The 23,724-nt window shown below is 29.5% G+C and overlaps 2 protein-coding genes and 1 pseudogene across 7 annotated transcripts in view; 2 read left to right on the forward strand and 1 right to left on the reverse strand.

Moving 5' to 3' along the window:
• Positions 1-244: 244 nt before the first annotated feature.
• On the forward strand, positions 245-5,090 carry LOC108694965 (annotated as a pseudogene).
• Positions 5,091-7,764: 2,674 nt separating this feature from the next.
• LOC108684079 (prolyl 3-hydroxylase 2-like) lies at positions 7,765-15,455 on the forward strand. Its single transcript, XM_018188141.1, has 11 exons — positions 7,765-8,044; positions 8,876-9,140; positions 10,225-10,549; positions 11,089-11,214; positions 11,896-12,032; positions 12,282-12,428; positions 13,229-13,486; positions 13,676-13,768; positions 13,874-14,024; positions 14,343-14,760; positions 15,313-15,455. The coding sequence occupies exons 1-11, from the start codon at positions 7,821-7,823 to the stop codon at positions 15,401-15,403; spliced, it is 2,235 nt and encodes a 744-aa protein (XP_018043630.1). The 5' UTR covers positions 7,765-7,820; the 3' UTR covers positions 15,404-15,455.
• The window catches only part of LOC108684077 (F-BAR domain only protein 2), a 21,490-nt gene continuing 12,454 nt past the window's right edge, over positions 14,689-23,724 (reverse strand). For 3 of the 6 annotated variants that reach the window (XM_018188140.1, XM_018188138.1, XM_018188137.1), the window contains exons 8-12: positions 23,228-23,495; positions 22,438-22,918; positions 22,143-22,359; positions 21,677-22,025; positions 20,188-21,063 (exon numbers count right to left, since the gene is read on the reverse strand). In XM_018188140.1, the coding sequence (XP_018043629.1) occupies positions 20,993-21,063; positions 21,677-22,025; positions 22,143-22,359; positions 22,438-22,918; positions 23,228-23,495 (1,386 nt within the window). In that variant the 3' untranslated portion in view covers positions 20,188-20,992. Of the gene's footprint in view, positions 14,756-19,111; positions 20,015-20,187; positions 21,064-21,676; positions 22,026-22,142; positions 22,360-22,437; positions 22,919-23,227; positions 23,496-23,724 lie in introns of those variants that run through there. The other 3 variants (XR_001931620.1, XR_001931619.1, XM_018188139.1) reach the window with 3 other exon arrangements.

Raw genomic sequence — 23,724 nt, forward strand, 5'->3', positions numbered from 1 at the left:
ATTATTCATAAAAGGCCTGCGAAGTATCTTCTTCATTTAATATCATAGATTTTTCTAATTTGCACTCACATGCTCACTCCAAAAACCTCATTTTTTGTTTTTCCAAGACCAAATCGTTGTAGAATGAAGCCATTACCTTTCTTTCCAGAATTGATAACATTACGATAAATATTTACTTACAAAACATCAAGCATAAAAAAATACTAAATTGGTTTTGTGAATTCGACGCTTCAATAATTTAACGATGTGTCCACCAAGTATTGCATTTTGTTTCGTATTTCTGCTTGTTGCTTCGTTTTCGGAACCTCAGGATGATTTTACAAATGAACAGAACGACAACTCGACGATGCAGTCTGATTCTCTTGTAAATTCTACGAAATATCGAAATGAAGAGATAGAATTAACACGGTTCAATTCACAGAAAAATTCTATTAAAAATAATAAGAAAATGCAATATGAATCTTGTATTAATTCTACAAACAACAATTGCAAGAATGATTCGGAGCAATACGAGTCTTGTGAATATATAATAAAAAATTACGAAAATAACAATCAGACATCTATGGAGTTTTACGCGAATTCGACAGAGATCAATGATTTCACGTTACAAGAAATTAATGAAAATCTCAAAACTGAAGAAATTAATGAAAATCTCAAAACTGAAGACAAGAACAATTCCATATCGTACAAATTCAATTCCAACAGAATAATTAATATTATTTTTGTTAAATATACAGCATGCAATAATAGTATTACTATATTCAGTTCTGTTGTCCTTTTGGTAACATTTTAACGATAAAAGGACGATGCATCTCTTGTGGAGAAGATAATTACACTTTTCCATGAACATGAACGCTCTTCTAAACTTAAACAAACACGGGAATGATTCCGAGGATGAAACAGTCGAAGAATTATTTTTGACTGTTCGCGATTCGTGCGTTGCAGAAGGATATGATCGCGAAATTCTTCTTCCTAATACATACTTGTTTCTCACCAATATGGCTATTTGTTTACTTATAGCAAACTTATTTTACCAGAGGATTATTGCTTTGCCATTTTGTCTGGAGACATATACAGCGTGATCGTCTGTGATAACGTTTATGATGATGATGATGAGGATGATGATGATGATAATCATCAGACTAGAGATCTTCAATATTTCTATCCATTTGCCTCTTACTGTCTTTGCTGTTACTGCTGTTGACATTTATAATATATTCCATATTATAATATAATATATTATAATATATAATATATTCCAATATTCCAGACTATCCATAATTATACATTGCATACACACGTGGATTCATTATTCATCACATACGCGATTATATGTTTTGGCCAATTTTTTGAATTAAGTGAAGTGAAATATTGCGTTGCACTAGGTGTGTATAAACTATATTATTCCATTATTTAAAAATAACAACTAAATAAATTAAATTTCAAAAAAGGGAAAAAACTATTTTTTTAACTTGACAAAAAATTATTGACTAATCAAATAATATAATGCAAACAATAATAAGGTCTTTTGAAAATGTATTCTTAAAAATACAATCAAATATCATTTTTATCATTTTTGTTTCACAACAAAATTATATCCCTGTTAAGTTGTGACGATTTTGTGTGTATGTTGTGTGTGAGTTCTTATAAAATTATAACAAATCCGGAATAATTTATCAAAACTGATATAACTCAGAATATTACAAAACAGTTTTTAAATTTACCTCGATCAGCTCTAAAAATGATTAAATTCAAAGTGAAACAATTTCTTTAAACTTCAATCACTAAAATTGGCTTGACTCTAAATATTTTTTGTAAAAGATTCTCTTTTTATTTGTGACAACAATACAACTCAAAATATGTCACTCTTTTAGAAGGTCATTATAATTTCTTTGAAACACCTTAAGAGAAACACAAGTGCTATTTGGCGAATGAATTGTTAAGTTACTTTATTTTTAATAATTAATAGAGTAATCTTTATTTAACTTATTCATGATAATAATTCGAAAATAATATTTTTTAAGTTACATTATTTTCAAAGTAAGCCTGGAATGATATAGTAATGTAATAATGTGTTGCTTATATATACTTATATATAAAATTAGTAGTCTAGATATAATATTTCTATCTTCCAAATAATTGTCATTCTAATATATGTTTGGTGATTAACACATTATTTAATTTCATTTTTTTTATCCTCTATTTCTTCTTTTTATCAAGTTTTTTTTGATGTAATATGCTTCGATATTTGATAGATATTTAGGTGAGCAATATATCTCATATAATATTATACGCATGGTGGAAGTAATAAGATGTGCTCGTAATTAATTAAATTAATTTAATTTAATTAATTTTAAACTTTTATTGAATGAAACTTAATGTTTAAACTGATATTTAAACTGATTGCCAAATGTGAGCATGCTCGTTATTTGCATGTTATTTGAATCAATGTAATGTGGAACTATGTACAAGTGGGCTGCTTCTAACATATTTTTTATTTCCATCATAATTATACGCAAGTATAATATTATACAACGTATATTATTCACCAGAGAATGTAAAATTACTTTTTAAAAATAAGTTTGTTACAATTATTTGTTATTTCGAAAAAGTAACAGTTATCATTACTAATTACTGATTTTTAAAAGTAACTCATTGTAGTTACTGTTACATGAAAAAGTATCTTTTCATTACCTTTCTGTACTTTTTTTTAAATCGACGACCACCAATCACAGCGAGTGGGTGTCTAGGTCCTACTGAAAAAAATTATGTCACAAAGTTATATGATTTCATCTTGTAATTGTGTAATTTTTGTTTTCAATAGGGGAAGTTTTCTTAATTTCGCTATGAGTGACTTGTGTCCAATCGAGTGCAAAGTAACAATAAAAGTAACTGTAAAATTCGTTACCGTTACTAAACAAATTTAACTACGGTTATAAAAAACTACAGTTATAAAAAAAATAGTAACGTAGTTACCAGTAAAGTTACCAAAAAAGTAACGTGTAACTATAACTTCGTTGAATGAATTAATTTCATTCATTGCAGTGCAAAACATTGATTTTAATGATTTTCATATTTCTTAAATGTTTCAAAACAAAATATTTAAATTAAATTAATCAAATAGAAAACTTTATAAAAGAACTTTCTGTTTTAAGATAGGATATATGTGCAGTTTGAAATCCGGTAAATAATTTTTCATACACGAATATGTATAAACATAAACACGCATAAATTCGTAAGCATGTATAATTATATACATATACATGAAATATGTCCATGAATGTTCATACATTCTTCTTTCTTTTGTAAAATTACTTTTTAATGTAATAGAAATAATAATAGTAATGTGAAAACATTAAAAATTAAAAAGATAATTTTCGTATTATTTTTTTTAGAAAAAATCAAATTTGGAGAACATAAAAAAAATTTTATGTATAAATTATGCATAATTATGTAAGAATATTTTTTTTTTCATTTTTCCAAACTTTTTTGTCTGAAACAAACAAATGCAAAAATTATTCCTTTAATTATATTTATGTTTTCACATTACTATTATTATTCCTATTATACTAAAAAATAAATTTACGATATATGTATAGATATACTATGTATGGATACTTCATATATAATTATACATGTTTATGAATATTTATACGTGTTTATGTATGTTTATACATATTTTTACATATTTATGCATGAAAAATTTTTTACTGAGAAACCAGTACATATACTAAAAATATTTATATTATATATATGAACATATGTATTTATGTGTGAGTTTTTATTATTATTATTTCACAAAGCTTTAATTTTAAAGATAGAGATAAGATATTTTCGAACGCATATTATATATATTAGATATTATATATTGGATAATAATTAAATTATTATTTACTAAACATCGCATTTTATAGAGATCTCCGTCCGTATCGAACAAGAATAAAGCACAAAAAGAAGTTTATAATATATTCGATTTATGGGGAGTCTCCATTCTCAACATTATCTGCGCTATCATAGATAATATTCTCCAGAAAATTTGGTCCGACCAGAAATTTGCGAAAAAAGATTTTGGTTCGGTGGTAAGTGATATTGGCAATGATAATGCTAGAAAATTAATTCTTAATTGAAATCTTGATTAAATTTTAACAACTTTTAATTTAAATAATGGACACATTATTTACATATGTTAGTGTAGTGTAATACAAAGAATTTGTTTTTTGTTTCAGAAAAAGCACAAACGTTATATTTTTTACGTACCCACGGGTGCTACTATCATCAGTAACATTTTTTTTTTCATTGACACGATTCTGTACCAGAAAATACATATAATTAATCTGTTGAGAGAGATTGTGAGATCATGCGCCACAATGAAAATAAGCAGAGGTCAAAAATGCGAGGACTACTTTAAAGTGCTGTAATTTTGCGAAAAAAAATCACTGCAACTCATTTTTTTTTAAATTAAAGACGAAAGTTCGAATTTTAGACCGCTGCAAACAGCACTCCCAAAAAAAATTTTACGAAGTCCATGTATTCCATTAAACTTTGCAATTTTCAATATGACAAACACTCTTCATATTTTGGGAGTTACAATGGTAGGGGTGTATTAAACTTAAAATCTAGTCATAGCGTTTTAAAGTTGGGATTTCAAGCTTTAATTTAAAAAAAAAAAGTTATCTGATAATCTTTCGCAAAATTCGTCAGTCAAAATTGATCAATTTTTACCCAAAATTTTTTTGTATAATTTTTTTGAGCAGTGTATATTTTATTAATATATTTTATAGTAATGATTGTGATTACAAACAATACAAAAATATATTTGCTCACAGGTTTAATATGTACTTGAAGCTATTCGTAATGATGGGAATAATTTGGAGATAATGTCGTAGATATTGGTGCTGATGTTGTACCACAGTCATCTGGTATCCTGCCGACATCATAAACGCCTTGCAAGGTCTCATCATTTTCATCATATTTGTGTGTAGGAGACCATACAAACGCTATTAAAACGATTTGACAGCAAGATTTGCGATACGTCCATTTACTGGGAGACTAGAAAGGAGTCCAGAAATAATACCCATGCAACAAATTGATTCCTCTAATTAGCAGCTAATCATCAAAATTCAATTAGTCCTACTCATAAATGTTGCAATGCAAAAGGAAAATTCTATTATAGATGAGAGTTAACAATTAATTAGCAGCATAATGTGATTCTTCAGTCGAAGATCTTACGTATATATCAGATTATATTGTTTTATTTATATTGTTTTTTAGTCTCTCTAAAAAAGAAATATTTGATGTTATACAATCTGTCAAAACATTAAACAATACAATATAATTTTTTTAAGCAGAAAATTCGAAAGAAGGTCGGTGACTCACCCCAAGGATGAAAAGAAGCCGCTTTGAAACATTGGATCAAATAAAGATAATTACAATGAAATAATATTTCAAATTAATTGCGGATTCAAGAAATCTTATAAATCACGTTAAACATAGCTCATCAGAAATATGACTACAGAAATATAATTCAAATAATAAGTAAGATATGTTGTCACTCAAATAAATATTAAAAGAGGAGGCAAAGGCAATGTATAAACAATTACAAAGAAATTACATAAATCAACTAAATAAAACTATTTTTTTTGTGTTTTTTATTATCTGTAGAGAAGTATGATATAAGCCTTCCGTATCTGAACGCAAATTGAGATTATTTTTTTGCATGAAGATATGAAGATATTCCGATATTTGTCATTTATTAAGGAAACGTTCTTTGTCAAGTATTGCAATATTTTTCCAATCGAAGTAATGTTCAAAATTAATTTTATATTCTAGAATCACCGAGTTATTATTGTAAGCAAGCGATTACAATGTTCTGACACTCTATATATGCCGTTAAATGGATTTTCATCGATACAAAGGTTTAATGTTAAAAGTGTTCACACAAAGTTATGATAGTTGAATCGAGATTAAAGTTAATTTATTTTAGTATAGAAATAGAATTTTCATGATCAACAAGCATACAATGATAAACTATGACGAAATAAGGCTACATTTTCATGGATATATATTGAATAGCACACTGTTTATTAAATAGTACAGCGTCGCAACTAACTTTATAATTTCACAGTGTTAGTTTGCAGTCCGTTTGCAGAATTTTTCAAATTCTGTTTCTGGCAATAGACTCAGACCTTAATTCCACTGAAACAAAATATTAATCAATTGAAGTTCTTTCAATAATTATAAGTTTTTCGTTACACTACTTATTGTTAGTTATATCATTATATTCGTTGAAAGAATTTATTTCAGATTACCTAGCTATTTTTTTATATTATTTAAAATTTTATATTAAATATTAATATTAAGTATTTTTTATATGTTTCAAGAAAGTTTTAAAGTTTTATATTTCAAGAAATTTTGGTAGCATTCGATGATTATGAATGATTATTATATAATATTATATAATAAATAATTAAATGTCAAAAATCAAGTCCTACTCTTCACCGAATGGGTATGCTAATTAAGATTAATGAACTATTTATATACTATACCATTTTAACTCGAATAATATTTACGATGTGACACGTGGTCCATGCGTGTTTAAACACAAAATGCATGGGATTCAGAGAAGTGATACTACTATTTCCTATGTCAACGTCTGCATCATTTGATACGCAAGGTATCAGAAATGAGACACGCAACGTCCGACGAGAAAAAGGTTTCTTTTATGTAATTTATTTTAATCTATCGAAATTGTCAATGAAATGTCTGTCGCGTATACTTAGTAACAAGCATTTCTTCGTTTCTTTTATTTATAGATAAATAATTTATAATTTCTTTTTATATTACAGCACCAATTAATTTTGATTTCGCTCATTTATTCGACAATACTTTCCAATTACTCATCGAACTCATCGAAGACCACTTACGCTTTTTCTGATTAACGAAGCAGAAAATTGGAAATATTATAATCGGAAATGGTTCGTTGAGTCATTTAATGTATAAATGAAGTATTTATTTATAACCAGCTGTTATTATCTTAATTGGAGTTTTAATCATAACATTTAGCATTATTTTCATCAATACGCTGTTTGAAGTTTGAAGTCTTCTCTGTTCCCGTAAGTAGAGATATTTCCAGTTTGTATCATAAAATGATTATTTTTGAATAAAATGATTATTTTTCAAATAAAAGATCGCATAATAAAAATGTTAAGTTGATTAACAGTCTGTTTCTTTCTTCTAAATATATCTTGTACGCTGATAAAAGAAAAAGAAAACGGATAAATCGGATTTAAGACGGAAGTTGCAAAATAAATACATTTTACTTATTAATTATATGTAAGTGTTTTATGCATAAAATACACGAAAGTTTTTAAAAATGTTTTTAACATCGAAATGCTAAGAAAGTTAATAATTTCTTCATTTTCTTTTTATTTAATATTATTTCATAATATTATTACATAATTGACTTTGTATTTTATATTTATTTTGCTCAATATGTCATCTCATATATTATATCCATATCTCAATGTTTTCTCAACTTCAATATTGCTTCATTATAAATTCTCTCTTACTTAATTTTCTCTCCCACATATATATTTGATTTATTCTAGTCTATGTAATTTGTATGCAAAGTTAAGGCGTCCTTCGCATATGAATCACCCTATATCTACAACCGGCACGTTTACGCGTGTGCGTACATGCGGACGATATCTCACGCGTGTATACGCGTTCCGAAGTTAACGACGACGAGAAACGACGCGAGACGACCGTCTGGTCTGTACACTTCGTGTGCTGTGCAGTCCATTGGGAGGAGTCGTGAGAGAATGAGGTTTATTCTACCACTCGTGATCCTCCTCGGAGCGTGCGCGTGTCACGCTCGCAACGACGAGATCGAGATCAATGAGATCGACAACGGTGAATCGGTCGCACGCGAAGTGCAACGCGTGCGCAACATCACACTCGCCCAGATCTTTGAGAACGCGGTCCAGGCCTATCTCGAGGAAGACTGGGACGGCTGCGTCGCGGGATTTAACGATGCTCTGCATGGGTACGTTGTTATAACTATCCTCTCGTCGTCGACGATACTCTCTTCTTCATAAGCACTCAATGTATATTAATTTTATGAGGTATTTTTAAGTTTTATTTAAGTTTCCAATTTTATGTTTTATTAAAAATTCTTTGGTCCAGTTGCACCAACGTTACTTTGACTTTAAGCGGAACTTAAAACTCTCTCTGTCTCGTTTTAAAATCAAAGTAACGTTGGTGCAATCGGGCCTTAAAGTTTTTAAAATTATAAGTGCGTTTTCTGGTATCTCGTTTTAAGGAAAATATATATTTAATATTTTTATGAAATTTTTTGCATATTTATTAATAGTTTACAATACTTAAATTGAAAAGTGATTCTTGAGTATTTAATTTATATTAATTCTAAAATATCATGTATTTTATTAATTTAATTAAATATTTCATTTTAAAAAAGTGCTTTCTTCTGAAATGTTTAAAATTTAATGCATTTTTTAAAAATTTTTTCGAAGGAGAGAGATTTCTTTAGCTTTTTGTATGTTTAGTAATATAAAATTACATTAAAATTTGGAAGGAAAATATTTTTTACGAAGAAAACAAATTTTTGAAAAAGGAAATAGCATGGAAAAAAAGAATAAGTCGCATAATACACAAGTATAATATATTAGACATGTTAGATATTTTAATTTAAAAAAAGAGTAGAATTAAATAATAATTTTAAAAAATCTTACAATTGTCTATATTATAAAATATCTATTTATGTTACAAAATTTTTTTAAATATCGATTGCAATATATAATCAATTCATATATATTAAATCCATATTTTTAATGTAAATTTACATAATATTTCATAGATATAAAGCATACAAACGCCTGGTAATAATTTGCCGGCGAAAATGTAAAGCTGAGGCGACAGGTTCTTCGCCAATCTTCGTGGAGGATATCGAGGATTTGCACTTTTATGAAAGAAAAGTGAGAGAGACGCTTTGTCTAATGAAATGTAATCAGGATTATCGAGAAATCGCAGGTGAGGGGGCGCTTAAACGACTCCCACACGCCACGGAGAGGAAATTTGTTGACCTTGCCATCTACGAGTATCTTCATATCTGTTATTTTCAGGTATGAAAATATATCTATTTGACCGAAACTTTAAATAATCGAATATTGCAAACTTTTCATATAAGTTACAAACAAAAATAATGCTTACAACATTAAATTAAAACATAATTTTATTTTTCATTTTATATTAATTCTTATAATTTATATTTGTACTTACAATATTTCTTTTTATAATAATTAAACCATAAAATATAAAAGATACACATTTTATCATATTTCATTTTATCTTATTAATAATATTTATGATATGATTTACGCAGTATTTTAACTTTGATTTAATATAATTTTATTTGATATATTTTATTTTATTTTTATCATTTATTAATTTCTTTCGGTTACAAATAACCGATAAATTGATTTTACGCAGATGTATGTCTCTGCTCACTTATAGAAGATATCATAAAAAGCATTACGAAAATACTATTCTCCCCGGATCCTAATCTGGTAGATTACGTAATTATAGTAGTAGATATTTGGTATCCGCGTCCGCTGCGTAAATTATGAGTTAAACAACTACGACATGATTCGAAAAACTGATTCGCATCATCTCCCTTAAATAACAAATATAACTTTATTTTTAGGAATTTGTGCATCGTTATGTGTAACACTAAATCTATAGAACTCTCGATTTTAGTTAAAAGTTTTAATTAAAAAGAATTATTAATAAATTTTAATTAAATAAATTACAAAAGACGTGTTTACAGCATTAAACTGAAACATAATCTTATTTTCCATTTGTATCCTCGAACAGACGATATGGTATTGTTCGTATCATCTGCTATCGAAATTAAAATTCCAGTATATTTTGTACACTTCTAACATGATGATCGCTATTATCTCAATATAATCCGAAATAAATAAAAATATTATTTGATGTTTATCAAGAATACATATTTTACAAGATACATATATAATTTTTGTTAATTTTTCAGAAATACGATAATTTTTTAAAGATGCAAAAATATTTTTGCTTATAATAATAAAAATATACACAAATTTAATATATCATAAAATAAAATATATATATTTTCAGAATTATTAATCTATAATTAATATTACAATATTTATAAATAATTTTTTCCAGAAAGAAAGATATCAAGATGCGGCGAACGCAGCTTTCACCTTTCTCTCCCTACATCCCAATCACGAGGTGACTAAGAAGAACCTGAAATACTACTTGAATTTGCCCAACGTGACCGTGGAAAAGGTCGTGAATTTGGAGGCAGCCCCCTTTGTTCAAAAGTATATCCGAGGTGTCAAAGCATACGAGGATGAATATTATGCGAAAGCTGTGACCGAATTTGAAAGTTCACTCGAGCTTTACATAGAATCCGAGGAGGAATGCAGGATCTATTGCGAGGGTCCTTTCAATCAAGGATGGTATCCTGAATTTACCTCTTCGGTAGCAAGTAAGATACATAAATTGACTTAATAAAGAACAATAAATAATAAAATTAATGAATTCAAATTAAAAAAATGCATTTATAATTTTTGCTTTTTAATCTTGTTATGCTTTTTAATCTAAATATAATTTATACTTTTTAATTTTTATTTGGGCGCGGAATTATTCAATCTAGAAAAACAGCTTATTTGTTTGCTGCTTTAATATTAAGTAATTAAATTAAGTAATTAAATTAAAAAAAAATATTAAACAAGTTTCTTATTAAAGTTTATGCATTACTAAAAAGCATAACTACAATGCACATAATATGTGCGCGTAATTTCTTCTTAATCGATTTTATTATTATTTAATGGATTGAATTCTTTCTTTATACAAATTATAGTAATAAATAAATTAAATACTACACTCTCATTGAATTAAATTGTTAATAAGCTTTTAGATAATACGATTAACTGCATTTTTAATTTCCAGGAGAAATTTGAAGTAGATTATTAATAATTACTGAAAGTATTTCTTGTTTATTGTTTATTCTTTAATTTTTTTCAGATCACTTTACGTTCTGTTTGAAATGCAAACGTGGATGTTCGCTTGCATTAAATAATGTAAATGGCGATTTTCAGAGTGATTTGCTTAGAAGTCATTATAATTACTTGCAATTCGCTTATTATAAATGTGAGTATTTTGGCAAAAAAATGATTTATTTTATTGAACAAATTGATGTTTTTTATGACAAATTATATCATGTAGATCATATCACTGCATTCTCTCAAATGCTTCAAACGTATTCCACAGATAAATGTTTATTTAAAATAAAAAATATATAATTATTTCTGAATGAAAACCTTTGAATAATACGTATTGATATCAGTTTCATTTATATTTTATCTAATTTAGTATAATTTAATAATTGGAATATTCATGTAAGATAAGTAACATGTAAGTAAATTATGAATTATAATGACCTTGTTGCAATATATCTCCATCCATTAACAAAAGCAAATACTTCAACAGCTTCATCAAGTAGTTTCCTGAATCATCCCTTGTCGTTAAATTAATTGGATTAATTTCTAAATTGTAGCAATCTCAATGTCAGTTCAACATCATTTCTAAAACTATTAAGTCTCCTGTTCTTTGTACTATTTTGTGCAATATGCATTTATTCTTTAACTTGCATTATTTCAAGAAAATTTTATTTTGTATGATTTATCATCTTCTCTCTTTCTTCTTTCCCTCTTTTTATCAATTAAATTTTTTTCAGTTTAATATATAAAAATATTTGCTTAAAATATTACTTAATCAAATAAATATATGAACGAAAGAATACAAATAATAGTTTTCATTTATTTTATGCAGTGGGTAATTTAAAAGCAGCTTGTGCAGCAGTTGCAAGTTACTTATTATTCTTACCTGCTGACGAAGCAATGCTGCATAACAAAGACTATTATAGTTCTCAACCAAAAGTGAAAGAGCAGTACTTTACACCAAGAGAGGTATGTGAAAAAAATATAATTATTGTAAAAATATATAGTAAATGTTACGTATTTAATACTAGAAAAATTTCAAAGAAAATATCCGGGAATTTTCATTGAAAAGTAGTTTACATTTATCCTCATACAAAGTGTTCTAAACGAAAATTCCTAAATTTTCAGCACTTAAAATAAGTGAAAATCGGTAAAATAAATAAAAAAAATTTTAATATATTTATAAATCTAATAAGAATTAATGAGAATACTTCTTAGGAAGCACTTTCCTATGTGAAGCGGCAAGAATATGAGCTGTTGCTAATGAATTATATAGCGGTGGAGTTCGCTGCGATTGACATCAGATTTAACGAGTTTACCAAGAAAATAAATATGAAAAAAGCCAACAAGAAGGAATTAGGAAAGGTAAAAAGCGAAATCTTAATAAAAAACATATCTGCTAACTTATTTATAAATAATAACTATATATACATTTGTTCATCAATTGTTCCATACGGATTGGAAATCGTAAGGTATTCTTTACTGTATAAGCAATTCTTCTGTTTAAAGGACGATGCATAAATAAACCTGACCATATCGTGCTTAAACTGATCAGCTAGACATAATTGGTGAACTTCAGTGTTGAGTGCATTTATCATTAGACCTAATACTAATATTTTTATACGACATGTTATACACTTACATATCCGACAACAATAAAATATTAAAAAATAAACTTTATTTTTATTATTGTCACAATTTAATAAAATAAAAATAATTGAGACAAATTCAAGATTAAGAGATATTAAAGTTAAAATAATATTGCACATAATTTAATAAACTAATTTAAATACTAAAATGAATTTTTAGTAAACAACTCCTTAAATTAATAATCAAGAATATAATCAATGTAAAGGCATGGTATACATAATAATATAAAGGCAATTGGAGTCAATGCGTTGGATGTAAGTTGCTCATAATTTATCTTTATTAAAGTCTCTCGTTTAATCGCCTGTTTAAATGCAACCCTACTTACTTTTGTGTTCATATCTATATAAGAATATAGGCGCGAGGAAAAAGATTTATAAGACAATCAATAAAGAAACAAAATAAAAAGATTCAATTTTTACCTCCAATGTTGTGTTATTATCCAATGTTGTGTTATTATATATGTGTTATTAATGTTTTTATTTTTTCTTCACATATCTCATTTTTTATTTTTTTAGGACTTTTCCTCGAAACCAATCTTGCATCCACCTCCTGGTCATTCGCCATCCATTCGAACGCGATTTGTGGGTAATCTATCATCTTTCCGGGACAATGAAGAGACGGAGATACGAAAAGATCGTGTCATGGAACAGCTAAAAGTAACGAACAATGCACGATTGATAGCAGAAGAAAGCGAGCTTGGCGGAAGGAACCGCTACGTGGCTGATGGATTTCTCAATTTCACCGATTGTAATCTACTCATGCAACTTGCCCAGGTGTCGAAATTAATTTTATCCATCGAAGATTAAACGATTACGAAATGTTTTTCTTCTTAATTCTTTTGCATCATGATCTTGATAACATTTCAATTATAAGTTTCAAATAAAATGAATTCGAATGAAATTTTATCTTCGTTAAAGCAAAGATTTGCATATTAAAATATATGAATAATTCATAAATTTTAGATTGCTGTGGAAGGAGACGGCTATCAAGAAAACAAAAGTCCACACTCGTCTTATGAGCGTTTCGAAGGTGTGACCGTTGGTAGAATAGCCTTGGTAAAGATATATTGATACCCGAAAATGTTCTTTATTATGTTCCTTCCATATTTATTATTTTTCTCATTTTGGCAAAATTTATTATCATCTTATAAAAAATTGTAGATGGTCTACTTCGGTCTAACAAAGCCAGAATTATTGAAGCTATTTCTGCAACGCACAGAAGAAGCTCGCAATCACGTGGAAAGATATTTCGACCTTGATCGACCATTGTATTTCACCTACACCCATTTGGTCTGCCGAACAGCTTTACTCGGTAATTTTCATCTGACGCATCCTCGTGCTTCTGACGACATTTTCGCTGGCATGCTCGCATCATAACACTTGGTATGGCATTAAACATATAAATAATCGATCAGATCATATTTTATTGTGGATCGGTTCGCTTATAACATTTGATTTTATTTTCATAAAAAATTCTTTTTATTAACAAAATGATCATTATATAAAATATAATAATAAAATATGTATTTAATCAAGTAATGTAACAAGTTGTCTAAGGAAGGATGAAGATTAGGTATATGTATCTGTTTCTAAAAAGTTTCTAGAAAATTCATTAGATCATTATTTTCAGATTCGCCGGCGAATAGAACTGATCTTAGTCATGAGATTCACGCTGATAACTGCGTGATAAAAGATGATGGTTTCTGCTTGCGAGAAGATCCCGCGTATACGTGGCGGGACTATTCGGCGATTTTATATCTCAATGATGATTTCGATGGCGGCGAGTTCTTCTTCGTAGAAGACTGGAAGAGACGTCGCGTTCAAGGTATTATTCGACCTCAGTGTGGACGTATGGTGGCTTTTTCTGCCGGCGGTGAAAATCTTCATGGCGTTCAAGGTATACGTAGTGGCAAGAGATGCGCAGTGGCTTTATGGTTCACCCAGGATGAAAAATATTTGGAGTATGAGAGGGTAGTGGCGAATACTGTGTTGCAGAGAGTCCACACTTTGGGTGCCGTGCAACGTGAGGATAGCCAAATACCACTAAAGTAAGATATATATATAAGATATATATATAGAATTTATTACACATTCTATATAAAGAAGTCCCTCAGAATATTATAGAAGAGAAGGAGTGTTAACATTTAATTTTTACAATTGTGCAATTATTAAATCTAAAAGTAATGTGCATGTTTAATATCATTATACGAAAATATAATTACTTTACATTATATTTTCATATGTATAACAAAAATATTCGATAAATCTTTAATTACAAAATTATATTCATATTTTATCTTTACGTTTTTAAATCATACGGTGATAAAAATTTAGGTGATCAAAATTTTGATAGAAAATTTCACAAATAAATTCATGTTTTCATGACTGTAAATGAAATGATAAATATGATATGACAAACAGGATGTAATTAAGAGAACAAACTAAAATAAAAAAATAGTTACAACAATGTATATACACATAGTCTGATATTATATAGAATTAAAGATTAATGGATTAAAAAGCTGAGCATATTTCTTTCAAAATTCTATTTTCTCGTGAGTTTTCTGTAGATCAAATAAAGTGTAACATTTCTATTTTAGATATGAAGATACACTGATCCAATGTTTCAAAGAAGATGAGACATTGAGACAGATATTGAGAAAATTTACGCGAGAAGGCAACAAAAATTGATAGCAATTTACACAAGATTCAAATGTCCAAGCAAATAAAAAAAAGAGACAAATGAGGCAAGTATAACAAAAATTAATATATTGATCAATTCGTAATTTAAAAACTGTAGATAAAAGTAATTTATCTGTAAAGATGAAAAATCTAGAAAATATATTCCTTGATAAATAGGTGGTAAGGTCATGCAACTATAGAGAGATTCGAGAGTTTTTAAATCATATTTTATAAAGTAAATTATAGATCTATTATTACAGTACCATACTAACATTTACGTATTAGTATAAATTAATCAAATAGTGTTTAAAGAAACAAACAACATATGTTACTCCTAAGAATACTTACTCGAGAATACTTACTCCAACGTGCGTATCTAGATTTGATTTACGCGACGGCCATTATAGGACAACGATGTGGATTTCTACTCAATAATTTTACTGCGTTTAATTTAATCAAATTTCTAGTCGGCGTGTACAATAAAACGCACAAACTTACCTCGCATATCTCGCACACAGCCGTAGTCAGTTATTTATATAATTATTTATATAATTCAATTCTAAGCTATCATTTGAGTTCAATTGAGCCTACTCAGAATTTGATTGGATCAGCTGTTATTGAAATAAGAGTCTCTTTAACTGGTTGACACCCGTATTATAGATAAGTGATGACATGTATGATTGCGTGTACACTTGACGCGGAACATTATTGTATTTTTTGATAAAGTATCTATTAATTAATAATTATTTTATGTATCAAAATATGTGTTTAAGCGATGCCGTCGCAATTGTTATAGAAAATATCTTATAGAAAATATCCTAAATCTTTATTAGAACATAGGACATATTACATGTCAACAAGTTTACATAACCGCTCGCTATGCATCGCGCAATATTTGTATCGCATTAATTTACAGTTTTCGTATTTGTATTATGTATAAGAAATTACGCCTGTGTTATGTACGCGATTGCGTTGCAATTCCCTTATTTCTTCTCTTCTTTTTTTTCCTCTTTTACCGCGCAACTAGTATGTGATGGACACTTACGTCTCTTTGTAAAATCAATTCCATTGATTAAGCGTGTAATATTAATCATTTATAACTACAAATTTTCTTATCGGAACAATCAACACTCGCGATTTGTCCGCGTTGTTATTATAATTATAGAACAAATAGAAAAAACGCATTTATCAATGGACAAAACGGAAATGACTTAGGATGGAAGGAGGAAGATAAGAGAATAAAAATTAAAGCTCAAATCCTCCATTTTTTGAGAAAATTATGGAAGAATGTTCCAAGAAGAGATAGAATTAAAGAAAAAGGGATTTACAATTAGTTGCAGTAACTTCGGTTATCAAAATCAATCTAATCTTTAAAAGGTTCTATTTTCGTCGCTCATTGTTTGTTAAAAAGCTATTATCGTAATATATTGACGCATGCAAACAAATATTAAATTTAGATTCTATATTATTTATTGTATGTTTCTCTTATATGTTTCAAATAAATGTAGAGAAGGAGCCCGTTACCGTTCAAATTTAATCTAACTAAAAAAAAAATCTGATCTAATTTTAATGTAAAATTTGGGAATTTCGTTCATATATTTAAATATATAGGAAGAATTTTCCAATTTCAAATTAAAAGTAGATTAAGTTAAGTCAGAGATGTTCATTAAAATAGAAATGTTTATTAAAAAGAAGAGATGATGCCTCATCCTCATTTATATTTTACAATAAATATACATATAATACAGAATTCATAATTAATAACACTTTATTTTGTGTTAATAACTTTTTAATAAACAATAAGTGACAAATTAACGAGTATTCAAGTTCATAATAATATATATTAAGATCCCATCCGAATTGGGTCCCTTTTCCTATAGTCTTATACGCAGAGTTAACTAAAAATCGTCAAAGTTTCTATTTTCAGATTATTGTAATAGATGTATAAAAAGAAAGAAACAAATAAATCTTATCTACAAGAAAATAATTTTTGAAATTTCCGTAATGTAGTTTTAGGCCTGTCGTTTTAATAACATTTGGTTAATCTAAATCCATATCTTTTCTTTTTCTAAAATTTAAATACGGAGACCTAAATTGTTGCTTCTTTGACCTCGTACATTTTAATTAAAACTTTTAACTGAACGCATACAGAAGCAATAAAATTGCAATAATTCAATAAAAAATTGGAGAACATTGAGAGTTTTTGAACATGGAGAGTTTTGTTCTTATATCCCACATATTCCTCGGCATCGTTATTATCGTCACCATTTCGGGATCAATCAGGAAGAAAGCGATAACGTGATTACGATACATTGTATATGTATGTTTCAATACAAATGTTTATTACGAAATTATAGTGACATCTGTGTATCACAGGAGAGCTCAGTCGATTCTTCAGAAATCACTCCATTGTCATGTTATTACAAATGTTATATTCCAATTATATATAGTACGCAAATTTTCAACGCGAAAGATAGCAACAACCGCGTATCATATTAATAATGGAATAAAGTCTAGAATTTTTTTTCCATTATCATAAATTCTCGAAGTCTAACAATAAATGAAATAGAAAAACAATATCCACAACTCGATATCGAACAACATAATTCATTTCGCACGATGGATTATCTCAAATGGAGTGATTACTCGAATTTCGTCATAGGTCACAGATGTTTTTGTATTGCTCTTCGTATAGACCTTGGTGTATCGCCCCTCCCTGCATGATTTATAATTAAAAAGCAATCTCGAAAATAACGTTTTCGCGTTATTCGTGAAAAATAGGCGCGCAGAGAGAGAAAGAGAAACATATAGAGAATATCGCAAAAACGTTGAGACGCAACAATAACGATGACAATTATAATAATCTTTTACTGATCGTAATATTTCTTTTAGCAACGAGAAGTATAAGAAATGATACTTCACGTTTAGCATCATGTGATTGTTACAATGAAAAGACGTAAATTGGCGTATTTTAGTGCCCATTGACTTTTCAACTTTCGAAGTGTTTAAACGAACTTTCTCTATTATCGATAAGATTTAAGTTTCAGTCTAGGAGAATTAAATTCTCTTAGAACCAGAGATTATCGCTTGTCGATGTAAAACGGAAGAAAATATCGAGTGCGCCGGATTTGTATAATTTGAATCAGACTTCTTATAAGAGTTACATTATTTTACGATCTTATATATACGTAATATATAAAAAACTGATTCCACGTTTTTCGAAATGTGTTTGGATATAATAAGATATCGAAGAAACGATAAGAAGAATAATTTTGTTACTTCAAAACATGAAAAAAATTTTATCAATAAAAGATTGACATTTAACTCATTAACGGCCAACAAATTCTCAGCAGACAAAAATTGTGTGTGTATGCGTGCGCGTATACTGTGTGTATGTGTGTGTGTATATGCATAATATTCGACAATAAAATAATTTTGCTTTAACCATGTTCGTCTATATTATATAATATATACTATATAATAATGACTTTTAATGCGTTAAATATCATCATAAGAGATAATCTAAAGATATGTTTAGAGAAAATAAAATTATTTTTGAAACCAATTGTATTGCACAACATTAAATAATTTACTATCACAATCATTATTTTTCTTTAAAAATATGAATATAATACATATCTTGTGCATGAATTAAATTTGTCAAATTATTGGATCAATCTAGTTCGAGATATTCAATTGTCATAATTAATTGTCTGTATTAATTTTTAATTGATTGGCAAATGATCAATACCAAGATAAAAAAAGTAGTGACACAAATAAATCGACTGTTTAATAATGCCTTTAGGAAATTGACTTACTTATTGAGAATCAATATCTTGTATAAAATGTCTTAACATTAGTCCGTGATACCTCGTAATATAATTGATCAAATCAATCAATTTGTATAAAGCAATAAATGTGATCACGATTGCCACCTTTTGATATTGAAAATTAACAGTCCTTTTGTCAGAGATCAGTTGCTATCTCAAAATTATTTTCTTATGGTACTTTTTCTAAAGAAAAAAGTTGTCATCATTGATGCGCACTTAAAAAGATCATCAGGATTTGACTCTGGCCGAAAACCGAAGAGGAGGCAATTGTGGATGTGATGTGTGAACAAGTGTGATATAACTATAACGAGAATACGCTTTCACAGGCGAAAACGGAACGCGCCACAATCGCAATAGGTACGAAACTTTCAGCATTTTACGTATAATACTAAGAATCTCAATTTAAAACATTTAGATAAACGACTTTCCTTGTTCGCCGTTAGCTATACCTAAAGCTAAAATTCTGTTATCGACGTCAAAATTGTGTTTTAACATTTAAACGTTCAAAAATACAGAATCGTATTTGATTCGTTTCGCATTCAACATGTGCTAATGTTTAAAAAAGTATCGTTGATTTAAACTCTTTATCTCTATTTCTCTTGCTATCGCTTCTCGCTGTCTCTCGTTATTTCCCCACCAGTTAAACAGTTTTTACTCGCGTTTTATCGTACAGCTTACTTAATATTATCATCTTCGCGCGCATAAAAATGAACTAAAAATGAACTAAAAATTAGTACGTGCCAGAATCTCTTGCCGAAAGGCTCGTTCACCACGTGTAATATGCTTCTACCTTCCAAAGTATAAATACTAAATTAATATACTTAAAATCGATATTTATATACTTAATGGTCGTTTATATTTTTTCTCTTTCCGCACGATTATTAACAATATATAATGCTAACATAACAATATATAATGCTATTGCATTAAAATAATGCAAAACGTAACAATAAAGAGCGTTGTACATTATTTTAATAGAGGAGTAAAATAAAAAGACGTCGCGACGTATTTTGATTATGTGAAGAGAGAGAAATTGATAAATGGCGGAAGTTATCGTATCGGAGAGTATGCTGGACACCAAAGATCTTCACGCGAGAATCTCTCTCATTCGACAGAAAAGATTGCTCGCATATTTATCGTATTCTATCATAGAAACTTCATTAAAACAGTAGTATTATTAGTTTACAGTAGTACAGTAGTACCTTGATGTGGGGAATATAAAAAAATTAAAAAATATACAAGTTGTATATAAAACATATAGAATGCACATTCGTCATAGTGTGTCCTGCATTAAGTCAGATTTTTGTTTTTTTACCTGTTCGTTTTAGTCGCGAAGTCATAAAGGGTTGGCTTGCACTTAATAGTAGTACATTTAGCGTTGAACGCGTCGTCTTATGTCTAAATTTTCTATTGTATGTAATTGTATGTTCCCATCGAGATAAAATATAGTATGGCTTAATATAAATGAAGACTTGAAAGACTTCGGCGTTGAACGTGCAGAGAGAACATGGATCATGTTTGTTTCATGAGAAAAGGTATATTATTTCAGTTGTAAACGCCTTTTCTCTATCTATTTTTTTCGGTATATGATTTCTACAAAAAGATCCATTTAATCTTCGGCCGATGCACACTTTGGTATCCAACAAGTTTCTCCATGTATAATCGGAATATGAACGATCGATAATCGTGATATGGGCAGTGAATGATTAAGCAAGTACCAATATTAAATGGGCTGGCTCTCCCATTGAGGCGCCCATTCTGGAAGTCGTCAATCTGCATTAGATGGCGGTGCGGCGTACCTTGAACGCGAATCCAAGTCTCCGTCGCATATGTATTTTCCTGAAATAATTCAAACTGTGATAACTAGTGAAAATTAAATTATGAAGATTATGCTTTTCGACAATCATTTCTTTTTTTATTAATAAATAATTAATTTAAAAGAACACTGAAATTCTTTACATCCTTCTTATAACAAATTTAAAACATTTAATGTTTATAAATTTTAATTTATATTTAAACAATTTTAAGCAGTTTTGTAATAGTACCATTTTTAAAACAAGATACAAAATGGCAATCGGGAAGTTGCTTTAATTAAACAATCAAAAATTTTATCTTGTAGCTATTATTTTGTAATGAATATTGCTCTGCAGAAACTTGTCGTTTTTATTAACAAAATGCATAGTTAAATTTATCACAATTATATATAATCCTTAATTTTAAAAACTAATGTATTTTGGCATACTTTGTATAAATCAGTTAGTTACAAAAAAAATCGGGAATAAAAGTTTTTGCGGGCTCATCCTAATTCATGTTCATCCTTCATTAATAATTTATTATAACGAATTTCTCGTTATAAAAAATGTTTTTAATAATACAAAAAATATTTTTTCCATATAACTTTTTGTGTAATCATCCAAAGATTAAAAAATTCCTGATTATATAATTAACGTACCAGACACAAATTTTCGCTTCACCAAACTCAACCGATATCCAGATCCTATAAGCTCAAATTCGACACCCGACAATGTGGTCCCTTCGCAATTGAACTGTGTAAATATCGTGCCCTGATTGCCCGGGCCGCGTTCGAGCTCGACTCGCGCTTTCAAGGATCCAACTCCGTTACCCTCGCTATGTTGCGAAAGCTCCGTAAATTTCCATAGTACGCGATTCGTGTCGGGCAGCCACTGTGCCAATGGTTTACTATTGAACGATTTAAAACCGCCATCAATAGGCGCAGCAACATGGAGATTCAGTAGAGGGCTCGGCGAGGCCATGGCGCGACTGTTATACTTATAATCGATCTAGAATCAAAAACAATTAATTTGCAACGACTACGACATCAAGCGAGATAGACGAAATTGTCGCTTTTGTTTCTTTCAAACATCTTTTCTCTTTAAAAAAATGACTAAATATCTTACCTTGAGATCGGTGTGGGTTGTTTCACATTTCCAATATGCGACTAATTGAAAAGGACATGAACCAGCACCTTCCTTGCATTTGATTTGATATTTGAGGATGTCTACATTGAAATACGAGGCCGAGGGATTCTGTTCAGCTTGCCGCCGAAGCAACATAGTTAAGGCACTCATGTTGAATTCGAAGATTGTACTATCGACGGTAGTTTGAGTTGCGTCCCTATAAATACAATCTCTTCTTTCATCAAACTGCCTTTTTTCGATTTAAGGATCAAAGCGATTAGTAAACATGACTTACATGCTGATAAGTTGGCTGTTTGGCAACAGTCTCTCTAACCTATTGGTGTTCCTCACGCGGAAGGTCAGCTTGGCAGGACTGGGATTATTTGCTAGGACTGTGACAATGCCAGCCGGAAAGGAGAGCATCATGTCACCGCTTAGTTTTACTTGACATCGGGTTTCATCCGTACCACGGAAATAGGAATGCACTATCTCATGGAAAGCGACTGCCAACGGAATGGTGTCCGCTAGGCCGATCGTGAGTGGAGATGGTCCCCGCGAAGATCCCACGCCCACACCAGCAGTGCGAAATTCCAGGCTAGCGACGCTATCAGCCCGAGATATCGTCGCAGGTGACATTCTACCGCGTGGTGATGGACCTTCTCCTCGGCGCGATGGCGGTCTGGGTATTACGATCGATCCCGTCGGCGTTGAGGATGCGGATTGCTTGGGTGGCAAGGCCGGTGTGATGTCTCCAACTTCCGAAAATAAATCCCCATCTAAAAAAAAATGTGATTCTTTTTACAAATATTCTTGTGTGTGTGTGTGTGTGTGTGTGTGTGTGTGTGTGTGTGTTTCTTTTGTTCCTAATTTCATGTAAAAATAAAAAATATGTTTCAATTTAGTACATTGCTGTAAGCGATATTCGTAACTCATATCTTAATATTTTTTTTTTACATATATAGGTATCATAATAAATAAGTTGACTGCTATTTGGTGTCGCAAATTCCGCAGAATTTATATTTGATAATGACTCAATAAATTTGTAGCTTCCATTCAGCAAGCAGATAAGCGTTAATAGGACTTACCTGGAAATCGGGTATGAGAATGTGTAGGCGGTGCAGATTGTGGCGGCGGCGGCTGCGACGGAGTCGGCGATGTGGAAAGTGGCGGTGGACTCTGCAGCGGGGCGTAAGGGTGGCTACCGGTCGGTGTCGACGCGCTCGATGGCGTACTGCTAGGATTGAACAAGTTTAGGCCAAGTAAATCTGAGCTTGGCTTACCTCCTAATTGCTGTGACACTGACTGAGACCTTTTCATATGATGATCGGAATCAGTATTTGATCCTCTACGTCCCTGTTCAAATATGGATATATGATAAAAAAAAAATGAAATGGTATATTATTATTTTTTTAATAACATGTATTTTGAATACCGTTTCCGAAAATTTGATAAAATAATAAAAAAAAAATTTCTCATAAAAAAGCAAGTTATGAAGATACAATATCAATAATGTTTTTTAAGGGACAGTTTTTTAATTAAAAATCACACACATCTAACAAAGATCGAGAAATTAACACATAAT

This window comes from Atta colombica, unplaced genomic scaffold, assembly GCF_001594045.1.
Source record: "Atta colombica isolate Treedump-2 unplaced genomic scaffold, Acol1.0 scaffold126, whole genome shotgun sequence".
Lineage (NCBI taxonomy): Eukaryota > Metazoa > Arthropoda > Insecta > Hymenoptera > Formicidae > Atta > Atta colombica.

What these genes read in the sequence shown, in the direction of transcription:
- LOC108684079 (XM_018188141.1), top strand. Translation starts at nt 7,821, where the DNA reads ATGAGGTTTATTCTACCACTCGTGATCCTCCTCGGAGCGTGCGCGTGT. An exon ending in CCGTTGGTAGAATAGCCTTG is followed by an intron (nt 13,769 to 13,873) that starts GTAAAGATATAT and finishes AAAAAATTGTAG; the next exon opens with ATGGTCTACTTCGGTCTAAC. An exon ending in CTGCCGAACAGCTTTACTCG is followed by an intron (nt 14,025 to 14,342) that starts GTAATTTTCATC and finishes CATTATTTTCAG; the next exon opens with ATTCGCCGGCGAATAGAACT.